Consider the following 14,027-nt stretch of genomic DNA (forward strand, 5'->3'; position numbering starts at 1 on the left):
ATTCACAACCGTATACATTTCAAGGGATTTTTATATTTTCTCCAGACTCCCTAGTATTTTGTAATGTGAGGGTGGCCAAATTCTCTGAATTAGTTGTTCCCAACCAAGGGAGATTTTGCCCCCTAGAGGACACTTGGCAATGTCTGGAGACATTTTTGGTTCTAACTAGTGGGTACGGCTGGCATTTAGTGAGTAAAGTTCCAGGGACACTGCTAAACATTCCATAATGAATTGGACAGTCTTCCACAACAAAGAATTATTTGGGCCAAAATTTCAATAGTGTCAATATTGGGAAAGCTTGACCTATATCACCTTAATTGTAGGAATGTTTGGCCTTCACCTTTGCCTTCCACAATGACATATTACAATCTTTACCTATCACTCGCCATGAAAATGTCTTTCCTGAAAATTTGATTTAAAATTCCCCAAATAAAACATTTTTCAAAATGAAATGTGGGGAAAAGAGGGGATCTTGGCATATGGGTCTTCATCTTCTCCACTCTCATAGTACTAACAGATAAAAACTGTTGTTGGATAAGCATGTCAAAATTAGTCACAGAAAAAAATAAAGGACTTCGGAGCTAAAATTAAGAACCTTAGAAATCAAAACTTAACAACGAGAAATTTATATACCTAACACATGTATTTGACAGGTTATAACTTCACATTCCAAGCCAATGTTCACTGGTAAATTATTGTCCCAAATGCTCTGGCTAGGCTAAGCAGTAAGGAATAAGCTGGATGCCCTTTGGTAGCAAATTTAAAAACACTGTCTTAAGCTAAACACCCCACTGAAAGTGTAGCTTCAGTTCTCTTCAACTATCTAAAACTGCTTAATATGCTTCTGCTTCAATATTAATGATAGAGCATTTATTGTTTTACTACACTGAACCACAAGACAGGCAGGACTTAAGCTTCAAAATGTGGGTAAGTCTATTGATCTTATTTTATTAATATTATTTAGTATTGCAGGCATATTATGAGGGACAGAGAATAACATAATAAACACCTATGCTCTTACCAAACACCTTAAGAAATAAAGTTCCTAGATATGACAGTTGCCCCCTACAGAACTCTGTTCCCATCCCCTTCTCCCCAGAGGTAACCACTCTCTCAAGTTAGGGGTTCATCACTCCCATGCTCTTTACTATTTTCACATGACATATATAATCCATAAACTATACACAGTATCATTTAAACTGATATAAATGGTATCAAACATATTTTCTACAACTTCCTTTTTGTTACTGATAATTTCCTTCTTTTAATAGCTATAGGAATCAAGAGAAGGAGCATACGGAATTGCTGAATGTGTTCAGCTTATGTCTCCAAAGAGAAACTCTCTGATTAGGTTGAATTTGTCCCTAAATGTACCTGTCTACAGTGCTCTGTGCCCTTTTCTACTACATGCTAATGGATCTGGAAAATGAAAATTCATAGCCTTACCTCCAGAGACAGGAATATTCACCAAAACCCAGTTCTACCATATGAAATCCACTGTTTTAAAGAATCTTCCCTTTCTACGAAAGGGTGGTAATAGAATATGGGTAGTGACTTCACTGCAATTGTTTATATACAGAATTCACTATATCTTGTTATTGTGTTTCTTAAGAAATATTAATAGCAGTAACATACCTGATTTGACCCATCTATTTTCAGATATAAAACATAAGAAGTCTGCTAAAGCAGACCACTGAAAACACAAAAACCTTTATTTATAGGTGAGCAAAAGAAAAGAAAGCCTAGATATTTTTATCCCTTCCACATCAGCAGGTGAGTAGAAGAGGTGAGAGAGATAAGAGTAAAAATATTAGCTGGGTTTTAATAGTTCTTCTAAGGATTCAAGACACTAGTCTGAGAATGATATCTTAGAGTCAGATTTAGACCATGACGCTCAGCTCCCCTAAGGGAGACAGCTGACACGATCATTGCTCTTTCCAGGCAAGTTCAGCAGCTGTTACTGAGAAGACAGATATTTAGTGCCCTAGAGATTCATGAAGGGATGGATTCATGGACAGAGAGTACTTCAAAGTACACTCCTGATTAGGCCTAACAATAGCTTGGTCAGGGAAAAAGGTGAACACCCTAAAATATCACCAAATAGAAAAAGAAAATAGGCTTGGCTAGTATTTAGGACAATGTACAGTTCAAGTCCAGAGAGCCTTTTATCCTTGAGCAAAAAGTTATCCTTCCTTTTTTTTTTTTTTTAAAGATATATTTATTTATTTATTCATGAGAGATACAGAGAGAGAGAGGCAGAGACACAGGCAGAGGGAGAAGCAGGCTCCATGCAGGGAGCCCAATGTGGGACTTGATCCCGGGTCTCCAGGATCACGCCCTGAGCCAAAGGCAGACGCTCAACCCCTGAGCCACCCAGGTGTCCCTTATCCTTCCTTTTTAAGTTAAGTTATCCTTCCTTGGTCTCACATCCCCAATGCATGAGGACTCAGACCATTAGCACACTACTTTTCACTTCCATCCTGCAACCAGAATCCCTGAGCAGAATAGAACCTAAGAAAGAACAAAAGAGGACGAAAGGAAGATGTCATGTATAGAAGTATGTCTAAAAGGCTGTAAAAAGTAATCAAAATATACTGTTTTCTATGTTTATTACCTAGTTAATATGGTGATCGGTGATCTTATACAGAATCAAAATCAAAAGGCTTTGCAATGACAAAAATAGACAGGGAGATTAAAAAATTTCAGGCAAGATGCTTTTATCACAAGTGATAGCTAGACAGCAAGGTGAAGGTGATATCACAATACACCTGCAGTGGAGATTTGAGTTTAATGCCATAAGGTGATCTAGAAAATTTTAAATGCACCTAGTTTCGGCACTAACAGCCATGAGACAGCAAGGCCTGATGCATGCTCTGCAAAAGGAAAGCAACAACTTGCTGGGAAAGAGAAGACATACAAAGATTCAGTAGGCACACTGATTCTGAAAGTGTGCTTATGAATCACCAAGTCAGAACCACCTCCCAAGTCACCTAGATCATGACCATATTTGCAATCCTCAGCTTTTCCTTACCTAAGTATATCACTGACAGTAATTTCAGGGATAAACTTCTGAAGGTGCTTCACTGTTGCACTGAGAAAACAGGCTTTATACATTTCATTAACTCCGTAGGAAAAATTCTGGAACACCAATTTAATCAAGCCACTGAAAATAAACAAAAAATAAAATATGAGAGAAAGGAATTCTTTATTATTACAAGAAACCTTTACAGCTCTGAGATTTTGAGAGGTGGCATCAAAGAAACATAGGCAAAATCAGAAAAAAAACACCTATTAAAAGAAAATCAACTTTTGGTCAATATAAGGAGGATACTTCATCAAAGGAATACATTCCAGATTTAAATTCCCAGGGAATGCTGGTTTCAAACTGGAATTCTATAAAGCCTGCCAACAACAAGGTTTTCTTTTCTTTCTTTAAAGATTTTATTTATCTGACAGAGAAACAGCACAAGCAGGGAGAACAGCAGGTAGACAGAGAAGCAGGCTCTCTCTATGCTGAGCAAGGATCCCAACGTAGGACTGGATCCCAGGAATCTGGGATCAGGACCTGAGCCAACGGCAGATGCTTAATGCATTGAGCCACCCAGAAGCCCCACAACAAGGTTTTCTAAGGCAAATATTACATGCTTTCAAATTACATCTAAAAGTTATTAACAGATCTTTAAATCAGAGCCATTAAGCAAATAGAATATCTACCCTACTTTTCTTTAGTCAGCCAGAGGTCAGATACTCCAGATCCTCAAGCTGAGACTCTACGGAACCTCCATGTATGTATATGTATATGTATTTTTATAAGCACACACGCTAGAAGGCCCATCCTAAAATTTCTGTTTCAGAATCAGTGAAGGGTGAAATTCTAGTATAGCTTAATAAGCTTTCTAGTGATTTTAATGTGAAAACCTCTAGTGTACAACACTGTTAAACAAATAAAATACCTCACTGAGTTATTTCTTATAATAAAGAATCTGCCATCTAGGTCAATACAATTTATTGTTAGTTTTCCACAAAAGGAAACAACTTTGGTTATCAGCAATTTCTCCAGTGATTTTAAAAATAAGGTGACTGGCTTTGAAATGATCTTATCAAAGTAAGCCACTACTGATTTTGAAAGAAACTTTTTTTTCAAACTCAACTAAAAGATTAGGCAAACAAGATTTGGATTGTCAGATATGTGTTTGGCTTTTGGTCTTGTTCTTTTTGACCAAGATACTACCCTGGCTCATCACAATTTTTTTGAAGAAGTTAAAACATTATTCCACAAAGCTCTTAATCTGGATTAATTAAAAAAATCAATATACCAATCACAAATATGAGGATTTACCCAATAAACAGAACATCAAGAAAGATGAAATTTCCCATGTTAAAATATACGTGTATGAATTTTTTTATGTAAATAAAATTACCTCTTGATAATTATATCCATAACATCTCTGGCATTGAAGTCAAAGGGTTTGTAGCCCTCTCGTTTAAAGGCAAGAACTGCATTAGGTCCTAGCCAAATACTGCCGTCCATCCGCGGTGTGAAGTGAACCCCTAGGAAAGGAAACCGGCTATCTGGGACCTATGAATTTAATACAGCAAAGAGTTATTAGCTCATTTCATATTGCATTCTATTATACATGCAAACACTCAGCTGATAAAACTCTTTCTTCCAATGCATTTAAGTTGATTTCTTTTGATCTGTTACTGAGATATTCTTTTCTATATTTACACACTTCTGCCTAGAAGTGCCACACAATAGCAATGCTATTGACACCAATATACATTGTCCCATGTGTCCCTCTTTCTGGATTAAAAAGAGAGAAAGAGAGAGAACTGTCTTGGTAACGTTATTCCCCACTTCCCAGCTCCTTACCCACAAACTAGAAATGTATATGGCTGGCAAGTAAAATCAGAGCTGCCAGGAGAAAAACACACATTTATAGTGTAGGCTTTTAGAAAGTGGAAATACATTAGGTTGAAGCATATGATATGTATGTTTTTGGCACCATCAAAAACATTAAATAGCTGAATAGTGGCAATTTCATCTAGTTCAACCTAGTAGTTCCAGAGAGAAGAATGAATTCTTCGTTTAAATGTCTCTGCCTAGATCATGAAACTAGAGGGTGGCCACATTCCCTTTTCTGCACCTATCCATATTGAACTGAGAAAGACAGCTGGGTATCTGGGCATGCTATAAGGGAAAGTTCTCTTATGATTGTTCCTTCCCCCAGAGAGGGGGAAGAATTGGGTTCTTTCTTGATAGCTTTTTCCATGGAAACTCATGCTTTCTAGAGACATGCACTTGTAAGCCATTAATTACAATTTCATAACTATGATTTCAGAGTAAAGATTTAGGGATTAAATGACAAGAGAAACAGGTGAAATGCTTACCCAAAAAGCACTTCAAAATATTACTTCTGACCCAAGTAAAAGTTTTTGTTTCATTCCCCCCTCCCTTTTTTTAAGGTATTATTTATTTACTCATGAAAGACACAGATGAGAGGCAGAGACGTAGGCAGAGAGAGAAGCAGGTTCCTTGCAGGGAGCCCAAGGCGGGACTCGATCCCCAGACCAGACCTGGGATCACACCCTGAGTCAAAGCCAGATGCTCAATCGTTGAGCCACCCAGGTGCCCCTGTTTCATTCCCTTTTTTGCCCACAACTAATTTTGAGAAGGGTGAGAAGGCAGAAGCTTCATTACCTACCGGATAAATATTTCCTTTTACAAGATAGCATTTTTCTGGCTTCAAGAGCAGGTAATCTCCCCGGAATGGTACAATTTGAGGATCAGGATTACAGCCACTCAACTCTGAAATACGATCTGAGTAAAGTCCTGCACATGTCACAACATACTGACACTGAACTTCCTCTCCCTAGTGCAAAAGAAAATAAGAGTAGGTAGTAGAGAGGGAAACACAGGTCAAGGGGGGAAAGCAGATGATAGAAAAGATAATAAGGGTACAGAAATGGGTCTTTTCTTATTTATTTTAAAAGAGTAAAATTAAGTACAAGTATCAGCAAAATAAGTTCTCCAGCATGCAAGGAGGTGTCACCTTAAACTTTGTACTTTAGAGGTACAATCATTGACTGTATCAGGATACTTAAATCAGACAAATATATACCCCCCTATTTTACTAAGATTTACCATGAAACTTAACTATTTGTTGTATAAGAAGCAAACTTCATTTAAATGGGTAGCCTCCGCCAATATGGCCTCCTCTGTATTTCAGACTTCTCCTGTCTTATCTATGAGCAACTATCCTGCTACTCTTAGATTGCTTCACACTCAATAATCTTGCTCAATTCCAATCCACCAACCAATTTCTCTTTCCTGATCAATATTTACTTTGCAAATCGAGGCTACTTTTGAAATTTCATCCTTTCAATCCACATTTACTGAGAACACACACTATAGAGTTAAGGCTTGCTTTAACAACTAGGAGACCACTAATCTTAGGCTGTTACATTTTCCTATAAATTTTATTTTGTGATTATCTGCATATTTTTTGCTTTACTCTGCCAGCATTAGCCAATTTGTCACCCTGTTTCCTAAATGATTTCATTTAACCCCAATTCCCTACCATGTTCTAATTTCCCTCTTTAATTCTTACAAGAGTAAACAACTAGGACCCCCTGCTCCAGGTAATTTCCTGTTCCTAGACTTCTTTCTTGGAAAACCTGTTTCTGAGACCTCAGACTTATCTGTCTCAACATTCTTTCCAGCTCTTACTGATTCAGTCTTATTCTATCTTTACATTCTATTTTGTCTAGCTACAAAGGTAAGCCTCTTTTCAAGTTATACAACTCACACTTCTGACAGAAATCGGATGGAACTTTTTCATAAAGAACTCAAATTAGCTAGGCTAAAACATGATAGTTTTAAGATCCTTGAAGTCAAAAGTGCTATGTCAACAAAAACAAAAAATGCCTTCTTCTAAATAGGCTAATATCTTCCTGTTCATCTAGAGGTATGCCACAAGTACATGAAATATTCTTATGTGATATAAATCTGCTAGTTCCTACTTGAAAGGTCAGCAATTCTTTTGTTCTTACAACATAAAATGTAAATAAGACTTATGATAAATGTAAAGATATGAGAATTTGTAGAATAGTACCAGCATACAAAAACCTAGAATTTCTCTTTTAAAAACTCAGGGAATAGTACTACAGAAAGGAATGACTAAAAACTGTCATAGGTCCCTGAAATAATTTTATAATATCCATGAAATAATAATTAAATTTAGTAACACATTAACTTCACATCCAAAATTGAAATTTAGGTAAACACACTGAATGATATATTTGTTCAAATAAAAATTTCTTTAAAAAAATAAACTATGCATCTCTACTGCTATTTCAGAAGTTAAACAGACTTTTTCCCTATATGCAATGCATTAATCTTTAGTTTGCAAATCCTCTCCCCTAAAAGTATTCTTTTTTTTTTTTTTTTTTTTTTTTTTTTTTTTACAGAGGGAGGAGAGGGAGGGGCAGAGGGAAAGGAAGAGAGAGAATCTTAAGCAGGCTCTATACCCAGCACGGAGCCTGACACGGAGCTTGATCTCACAGCCCTGAGATCATGACCTGAGCTAAAATAGTCAGACACAACCAACTCAGCCACCCAGGTGCCCCCTCGCCCCCCAAAAATTTATTCTTAATTTAACCTCTTTTAGCTTCTCATAAAAGCACAGATGTCCAATTTGGTAAGTTGACTTAAAAAATTTAATTATAAAAAATGTTTAATTATATTGAACTATATTAAAGGTAAATGCCAAAATAAAAGGCAACAGCTACAGCAATTGTGGGTAAAATACATATTCGCTGGAATCCCAGAGGCCCCTGCATATCTTCCATCACATAATGCCATACTCTAGTGAAAATGGCCCTTCGATGAGGGCAGGAACAGAAACAGACTTTTAATCCTTCTTTGAATGGAGATCCTGGATGCTCTGTCAGTCACTTGGAGCACATGACCCTGTAGATCTGATCAGGGTGTCTGTGGCAGACAGCGATGTTTTATGGAGACTTTGGTAGGTCCCTATAGGCAAATCACAACACAGAACTTTAGGATTTTGGAGGAAATTTATACCATCCTCTGCAGATAACTGTCTTCCTTTTGAGAAAGTGTATCTGGCTTTGACTCAACACTTGACCACAGGTCAGTAAGTTACCACGTGAACTACCCATTATTGATTGTATGTTGTCTGATTCACCACGCCCCAAAACTGGGTGTGTACAGCAGTATTCTGTCATCAAGGGGTAGCAAAATATATAAGATGAGGGATGTATAGGTCCTGCAGGCACACATAAGGTATAGAGGCAGGTGGCTCAAATTCCCATGACCCCTAGTCCTGCTAAATTACTTCCTCCTTCTCAAGTTGCCCTGTGGCCCTATGAGAAGTTCTCTACGATCATCTGGTCAAGGAAGAAAAAATACAGGCCTATTTTATAAATGGTTCTGCACAAATTCTGGTTACTTGAAAGTGAATAACTAAAACCAGAGCCCCACTTAGGAATGACCCTGAAGGACTGTGATGCAGGTAAAAGTTCCCAGTGGGCAGAACTTTGAACACCATACCTGTTGTTTATCTCACCTAGAAGGAAACGTGGATAGAAGTATGGATCTATATTGCTTCATGTGCAATAACTAATGCTATGGCTGGTTGGTTAGGAAAAGGAGCTCTGAAAAAAAGGTATGTGAATGGACCTTTCCAAACAAGCTCAAAGAGTGATATTTGAGTTCCATATAAATGCTCATTGAGAGTAGCCATGGCAGACGAAGATTGTGATAACCAGTAGACAAGATGACCTGCTCTATGGATGTTAATAAGCTTCTTTCCCCAAGCACCCCTGTCCTTAATAGCTTCATGAACTAAATGGTTATAGCAAAAAGGATGGAGGTGATGCCTGGGTTCATCAACACGGACTTACTTCCAAGGCTGATCTGGCTATAGCCACTGCTAAATATTCAATCTGCCAACTGCAGAGATCAGTAGAGCCACTAATATGGTCCCTGGACCACTTCAATTAAAAAAAAAAAAAAAGGGCCAGCACTTAGTCCTCACTGAAACAGATACTTGCTTGAATATAGATCTGTCTTCCCTGCCTACAATATTTCTGAGGAAACCACCATCTGTGAACCTACAGGATGCCTTATTCACCATTACGGTATTTTGCCCAGAAGCATTACTTCTGATCAGTGAGCTTATTTCACAACAAATGAAGTATAACAATAAGCTCATTCTTGTGGAATTCACTGATCTGACCATTTTCTCCATTGCCCTGAAGCTGCTAGGTGACAAAAAGTACAATGTGTTTTTGAAGATTCAAAACAGAATTCACTGGCTAGCAACACCTTGCAGGGCTGGGACAAAGTCTTCCAGGATGCTCTATATGATTTACATATGGTATTTCTCCCAGCCAGGATTCACAGGTTTGGAAATCAAGGGATAGAAAGGGCTAAATTTAATAGTAAATTTAATTTACTATTAAATTAATCAACTAGTGGAATTTTTGCTTTCTATCTCCACAATTTTGGATTCTGATATTTAGAAGTCTTAGTTCCCAAGGGAAATTGCTTCCATTAGAGAATAAAAAATGGTTCCATTAACCTATAAGTTGATACTGCCATACCTAACCACTTTGGGTTCCTTGTGTCAGTGAATCAACAGGCGAGAGGATTACTGTCCTGAAAGGGGAAACTGAAAATGAGTCTCAAGGAGAATTAGAGTTGCTACCACACAGAGAGCTTGAGGATGATAAGCAGAAAGATGTCCCCAATATAGATCTCCTGGGGGTTTCTCTTAGTATTTCTATGTATTGATATAAAAGTTCATGGAAAATATCACAACGCAAAATAGCCAGGGCTACTAATGCCACAGACACTGCAGGAATTAAGGTTTGAGTTATCCCACCAAACTGGAACATGACTAGTTGAGATGCTTGCCAAGGGCAAAGGAGCTATGGAATATTTAATGGAAGAAGGAAATTATAAATATCAGCTATAACCATGTGATCAGTGAGAGAAATGAAGAATGTGTAGTTATGAGTATTCTTTCCTGACTTTGAAATAAATATATTTGTCTATATATTAACCAATTCTTTCTTTATCTTCATTATTATGGACTGAATTGTGTCCACCTCCCACAAGTGCATTTGCTGAAGCCCCTGCTCCTAATGTGACTGTATTTGGAGATAGAGCCTTTGGGGAGGTAATTAAGGTTAAATGAGGTCACCTAATCTGCGCTTATAAGAGTAAGGGATACTACAGACTGCTCTTTCTGCACATGTGCACGCATAGAGAAGAGGCCATGTGAGGACACAGCAAGAAGGCCACCATCCACAAGCCAAGAAGAGAGATCTCAACAGACACTAAACCCGATGGCACCTTTATCTTAGACTGCTAGCCTCTGGAACTGTGAGAAAATAAATTTCTACTCCCTAACCCATCCAGTCTGTGGTATTCTGTTGTGGTAAACAGGAAGACTGATACACCCATTTCTATGATTTCTCCATTATCTAACACAGGGTTTTTCAACCTCATTGCCACTGATGTTTGGGACCAGAGACTTCTTACTGTGGGGCCTATCCCTCACATCTAGCATCCCTGGCCTCTATCCACTAAATGCCAGTAGTGCTTACCTCCTCCACCAATTGTGACAACCAAAAATGTCTCCAGATATTGCTCAGTATCTCCTGGGTGGCAAAGTCACCTCCAGTTAATAGCTATTGATCTAATATATTTAAATAGTGGTTAGTTAGCCTTATATCTCAGTATTTAAGTTAAAGGATCACAAGGAGGGAATGTGACTCAGCTAAACAGAAATGAAAATCACAGAGATGGATTGAGTGGACTTCATATCTTTTTTGGAGATTTAGCATATTTTCAGCTGTATATAAAAGACGGTTGCATCTTGCAAATGGAATCGTAATTTTACTACTGTGTGTATCTGGAAGTTAGATGTGGTTATAAGGGGTGTGAATGGATGCCAAGTTGAAAAGGGATGGCCTGCAGGAGTTTAACTGTCAATTTGGTTAAGCTGGGAACTATAACCGACACAATCCCCTTCCCTGTAATGGTTCTAACTTAAAGTTGACCAAAAGAGGAATTGCATATGATTTGTCAGGCATAAGAAAGGCAGCAGCCATTATTCTCTGAAGGTCATTCTAGTCCAATGGGGTGACAAAAACCCACTGCTAAGTGAATTATAGCTCCATATCTAGCTCTGCTTTCCAACTACTAATCCTACAAAGTACTGCCCTAGCCCTCTACTTGAGTGAGAGGCAAGAGCTCCCCCAGAATGCCTCATGAGCTTCCCATTTACAGTCCCACTTTAGCAGATGGACACACTTGGCTTCCCAGACTGGCTGGAGATGCCTTTGATCTACCAATTCCCCTTCTGAACTTGTGCTTCCCCAGATCACTTCACAGCTGTGTAAGATCTAATTCCTATAATAAATCCTATAACACTCATGAATGACTCTGTTCACATGATTGAACTCTGATCATTCAGGGAATATATAGTGAATGCAATGCTCCTATGCCATTCAATAGCTCTCATTTTAGGCTCATGGAGATGAAGGAAAGCAGTTCATTTCCTTCTGAGCAATCTGCCCTCCACCAAAGTCCTCTAACTGGTAGAGAGTTAATAAGTTAATGCAGGTAAGTAGGTGGAGCAATAAAATATTTATCAGTTTTGCCTGCAAATGCTAATAATCCTATTCTTTGCTGGCACAATCACTTCGTGACATTTCCAAGTTGATACCCTTTTAGAAAAAAAGTAAGCTTTAAATTGCTTTCAAAGAATTTCTCTCAGAATAACTTCTGCATTAGACAAAATTCACTCAAGGACATAGAAAACAACATTGTAATTAATTCAATTTTTTAAGGGAAGAGAAGAGATGAAAGTAGATAACATAGATGAAAGTAGTGTTAACAATTTTTACCTTTGTATTCCTAATAATGATTGGATATTTCATCTCTGAAAAAAAAAAGAATTAGTGGAAGATTTATTTTTAGTAAAGAAGGCCTACATTTTTGATACACTATCCTAGTAACAAATTTAAACAATTTTCTTCTGTTGTAACTATGAGTGCCTCCTACTTTTCATTCTAATGCTCTTTACAAAGTAATAAAACTAAACTAGTTCATATTTGATAATATATAAAACTCTGGCATATTTTAAAACTTGTTTTAATTCATTGAATCTATGGTTATAGACCACTCCCCATCTCAGATCCAACATAGGGAGTCCCAGCTTTTCTCTGAACTACAATCCTAGAAACCAAGCTGTCAAATAGATAATCATTAATCAGTATGTATTTTCACAAAGGACTAATGAGAGCTTTTTGTCTAAGTGTTGTAAACTGAGTCTTTGCAGATTCTAGGCTTCATAGAGAAGCAAAAGTTATCACAACACAAAAAGTTCCAATAATAAACTATGTATAAAATACTATAAAATATAAAAAACTATAAAATCCCAATTAGGCACATGGAATCCCAAAGTCTCAAAAAGCATATGTATATCAAGTAAATAATATGATCTGTTTGTATCATAAATTTGATTTTATGCTACCTATCAATACTAATCTTAATAATTTAATGATTTTGTTCATCATATTGCAATTTAGAAGGGCCCTGGGAGAATGATTCAGATGGCCCAAATCTCCTTAAAAATCTGTTAAGGAAGAACTGAGAACTACACTTTTTCTCCTTCAAATTTCCCAATAGCAAAAATGTCAAAAAAAATGTTCAAGGTTACAAACCAATTCATTTGGTTTTAAAACAATTTTCCTCCAAATAAAGCAAAACAAAACAAACTCTAAGTAGTCTACAATGGTGGGGGGCAGGGAGAGTTCAAAATGGCTGAGTCATACCCTATCTCCAGACAGTCTTACTCAGTAAGACTAGGTGATGCTAAAATCTGTGTTTTTCTTAAAGATTTTAAAGTAATCTCTACATTTAACATGGGGCTCAAACCCAAGATCAAGAGTCACATGCTCTTCCAACTAAGCCAGCCAGGTACCCTGAAATCTGCATTTTTAATAAGCATTTGCAAGGAATTCTGACTGTAATCTTGTAATCTACAGAATAAGCAAGTGTCTGGAGGCTAGTTTTCCATTAACAGCCTAGGCAGTTCAGGTTTTAGCATCAGTCAGTAGTGTCCAATCAATGCTAAAGTTCTATCACCACAAGACACCAGAAGCTCCGGTTCTCCCAACATCCAATCCCATATTCATCCCTTCTGCACCTGCATCCAGTTCTGCACCCTACTTTAGCCTAGCCCCTGGTGGCCCTCCTGTCAGTACCATCCCAGCCAAAAACAGTCCCAAGTTCGTTCAGAAGACAATACAAGTATTCAAAAGAAAAGATAAGGATGCCTTACCATCTTTACTTCTTGAAGGAATTTCTTTAGCCATTTCAATATCTTTTACTTCAAAATTGGTCAAGACAAAGCCACCTGCTTCTTGGAAATCCTGGGCAAATGACAAAGCCACCTGTCGATAATCCACAATGCCAGTGTATGGGCAATCAATAGCCATTAGGCCCTAGGATAGGATTATGAAAAAGTCAAGATCATACAAATAAAAATCATCGAGAATAAGTTGTTCAATAAATTTTACTTGGGACTGAATTTTTTTACTGCTAATTTTGATAGATAGCATTCATCATCATTTCAGGCAGAAATTCAGTGCCTACATGAGATGTAGGCATGATGAGATGAACACTGGGTGCTATACTATATGTTGGCAAATTGAATTAAAAAAAATTTAGGGGCACCTAGGTGGCTCAGTGGTTGACTGCCTGCCTTTGGCTCAGGTCATGATCCCAGGGTCCTGAGATCAAGTTCCCTCCAGGGAGCCTGCTTCTCCCATTGCCTATGTCTCTGCCTCTCTCTCAGTGTCTCTCATGAATAAATAAATAAAATATTTTTAAAAAGTAAAATAAAAATAATATAAATTTTAATAAAAAAAATTCAGTGCCTAAATCTGATGTTGAATATGTCTAAGAAATAAATAATATTAGCTAA

At 37.5% G+C, this 14,027-nt stretch overlaps 1 protein-coding gene and 1 long non-coding RNA gene across 6 annotated transcripts in view; one reads left to right on the plus strand and one right to left on the minus strand.

Moving 5' to 3' along the window:
* LOC140639936 (uncharacterized) overlaps nucleotides 1-14,027 on the plus strand; it is a 103,281-nt gene that overhangs the window by 85,261 nt on the left and 3,993 nt on the right. The window lies entirely within an intron of this gene.
* The window catches only part of L2HGDH (L-2-hydroxyglutarate dehydrogenase), a 38,719-nt gene that overhangs the window by 10,320 nt on the left and 14,372 nt on the right, over nucleotides 1-14,027 (minus strand). For 4 of the 5 annotated variants that reach the window (XM_072838496.1, XM_072838499.1, XM_072838498.1 and 1 more), the window contains 5 exons: nucleotides 13,383-13,545; nucleotides 11,944-11,978; nucleotides 5,706-5,873; nucleotides 4,422-4,579; nucleotides 3,032-3,163 (listed from right to left, as the gene is read on the minus strand). In XM_072838496.1, the coding sequence (XP_072694597.1) occupies nucleotides 3,032-3,163; nucleotides 4,422-4,579; nucleotides 5,706-5,873; nucleotides 11,944-11,978; nucleotides 13,383-13,545 (656 nt within the window). The remainder of the gene's footprint in view (nucleotides 1-3,031; nucleotides 3,164-4,421; nucleotides 4,580-5,705; nucleotides 5,874-11,943; nucleotides 11,979-13,382; nucleotides 13,546-14,027) is intronic. The other variant, XM_072838497.1, reaches the window with a different exon arrangement.

Source organism: Canis lupus, chromosome 9, assembly GCF_048164855.1.
Source record: "Canis lupus baileyi chromosome 9, mCanLup2.hap1, whole genome shotgun sequence".
Classification (NCBI taxonomy): Eukaryota; Metazoa; Chordata; class Mammalia; order Carnivora; family Canidae; genus Canis; species Canis lupus.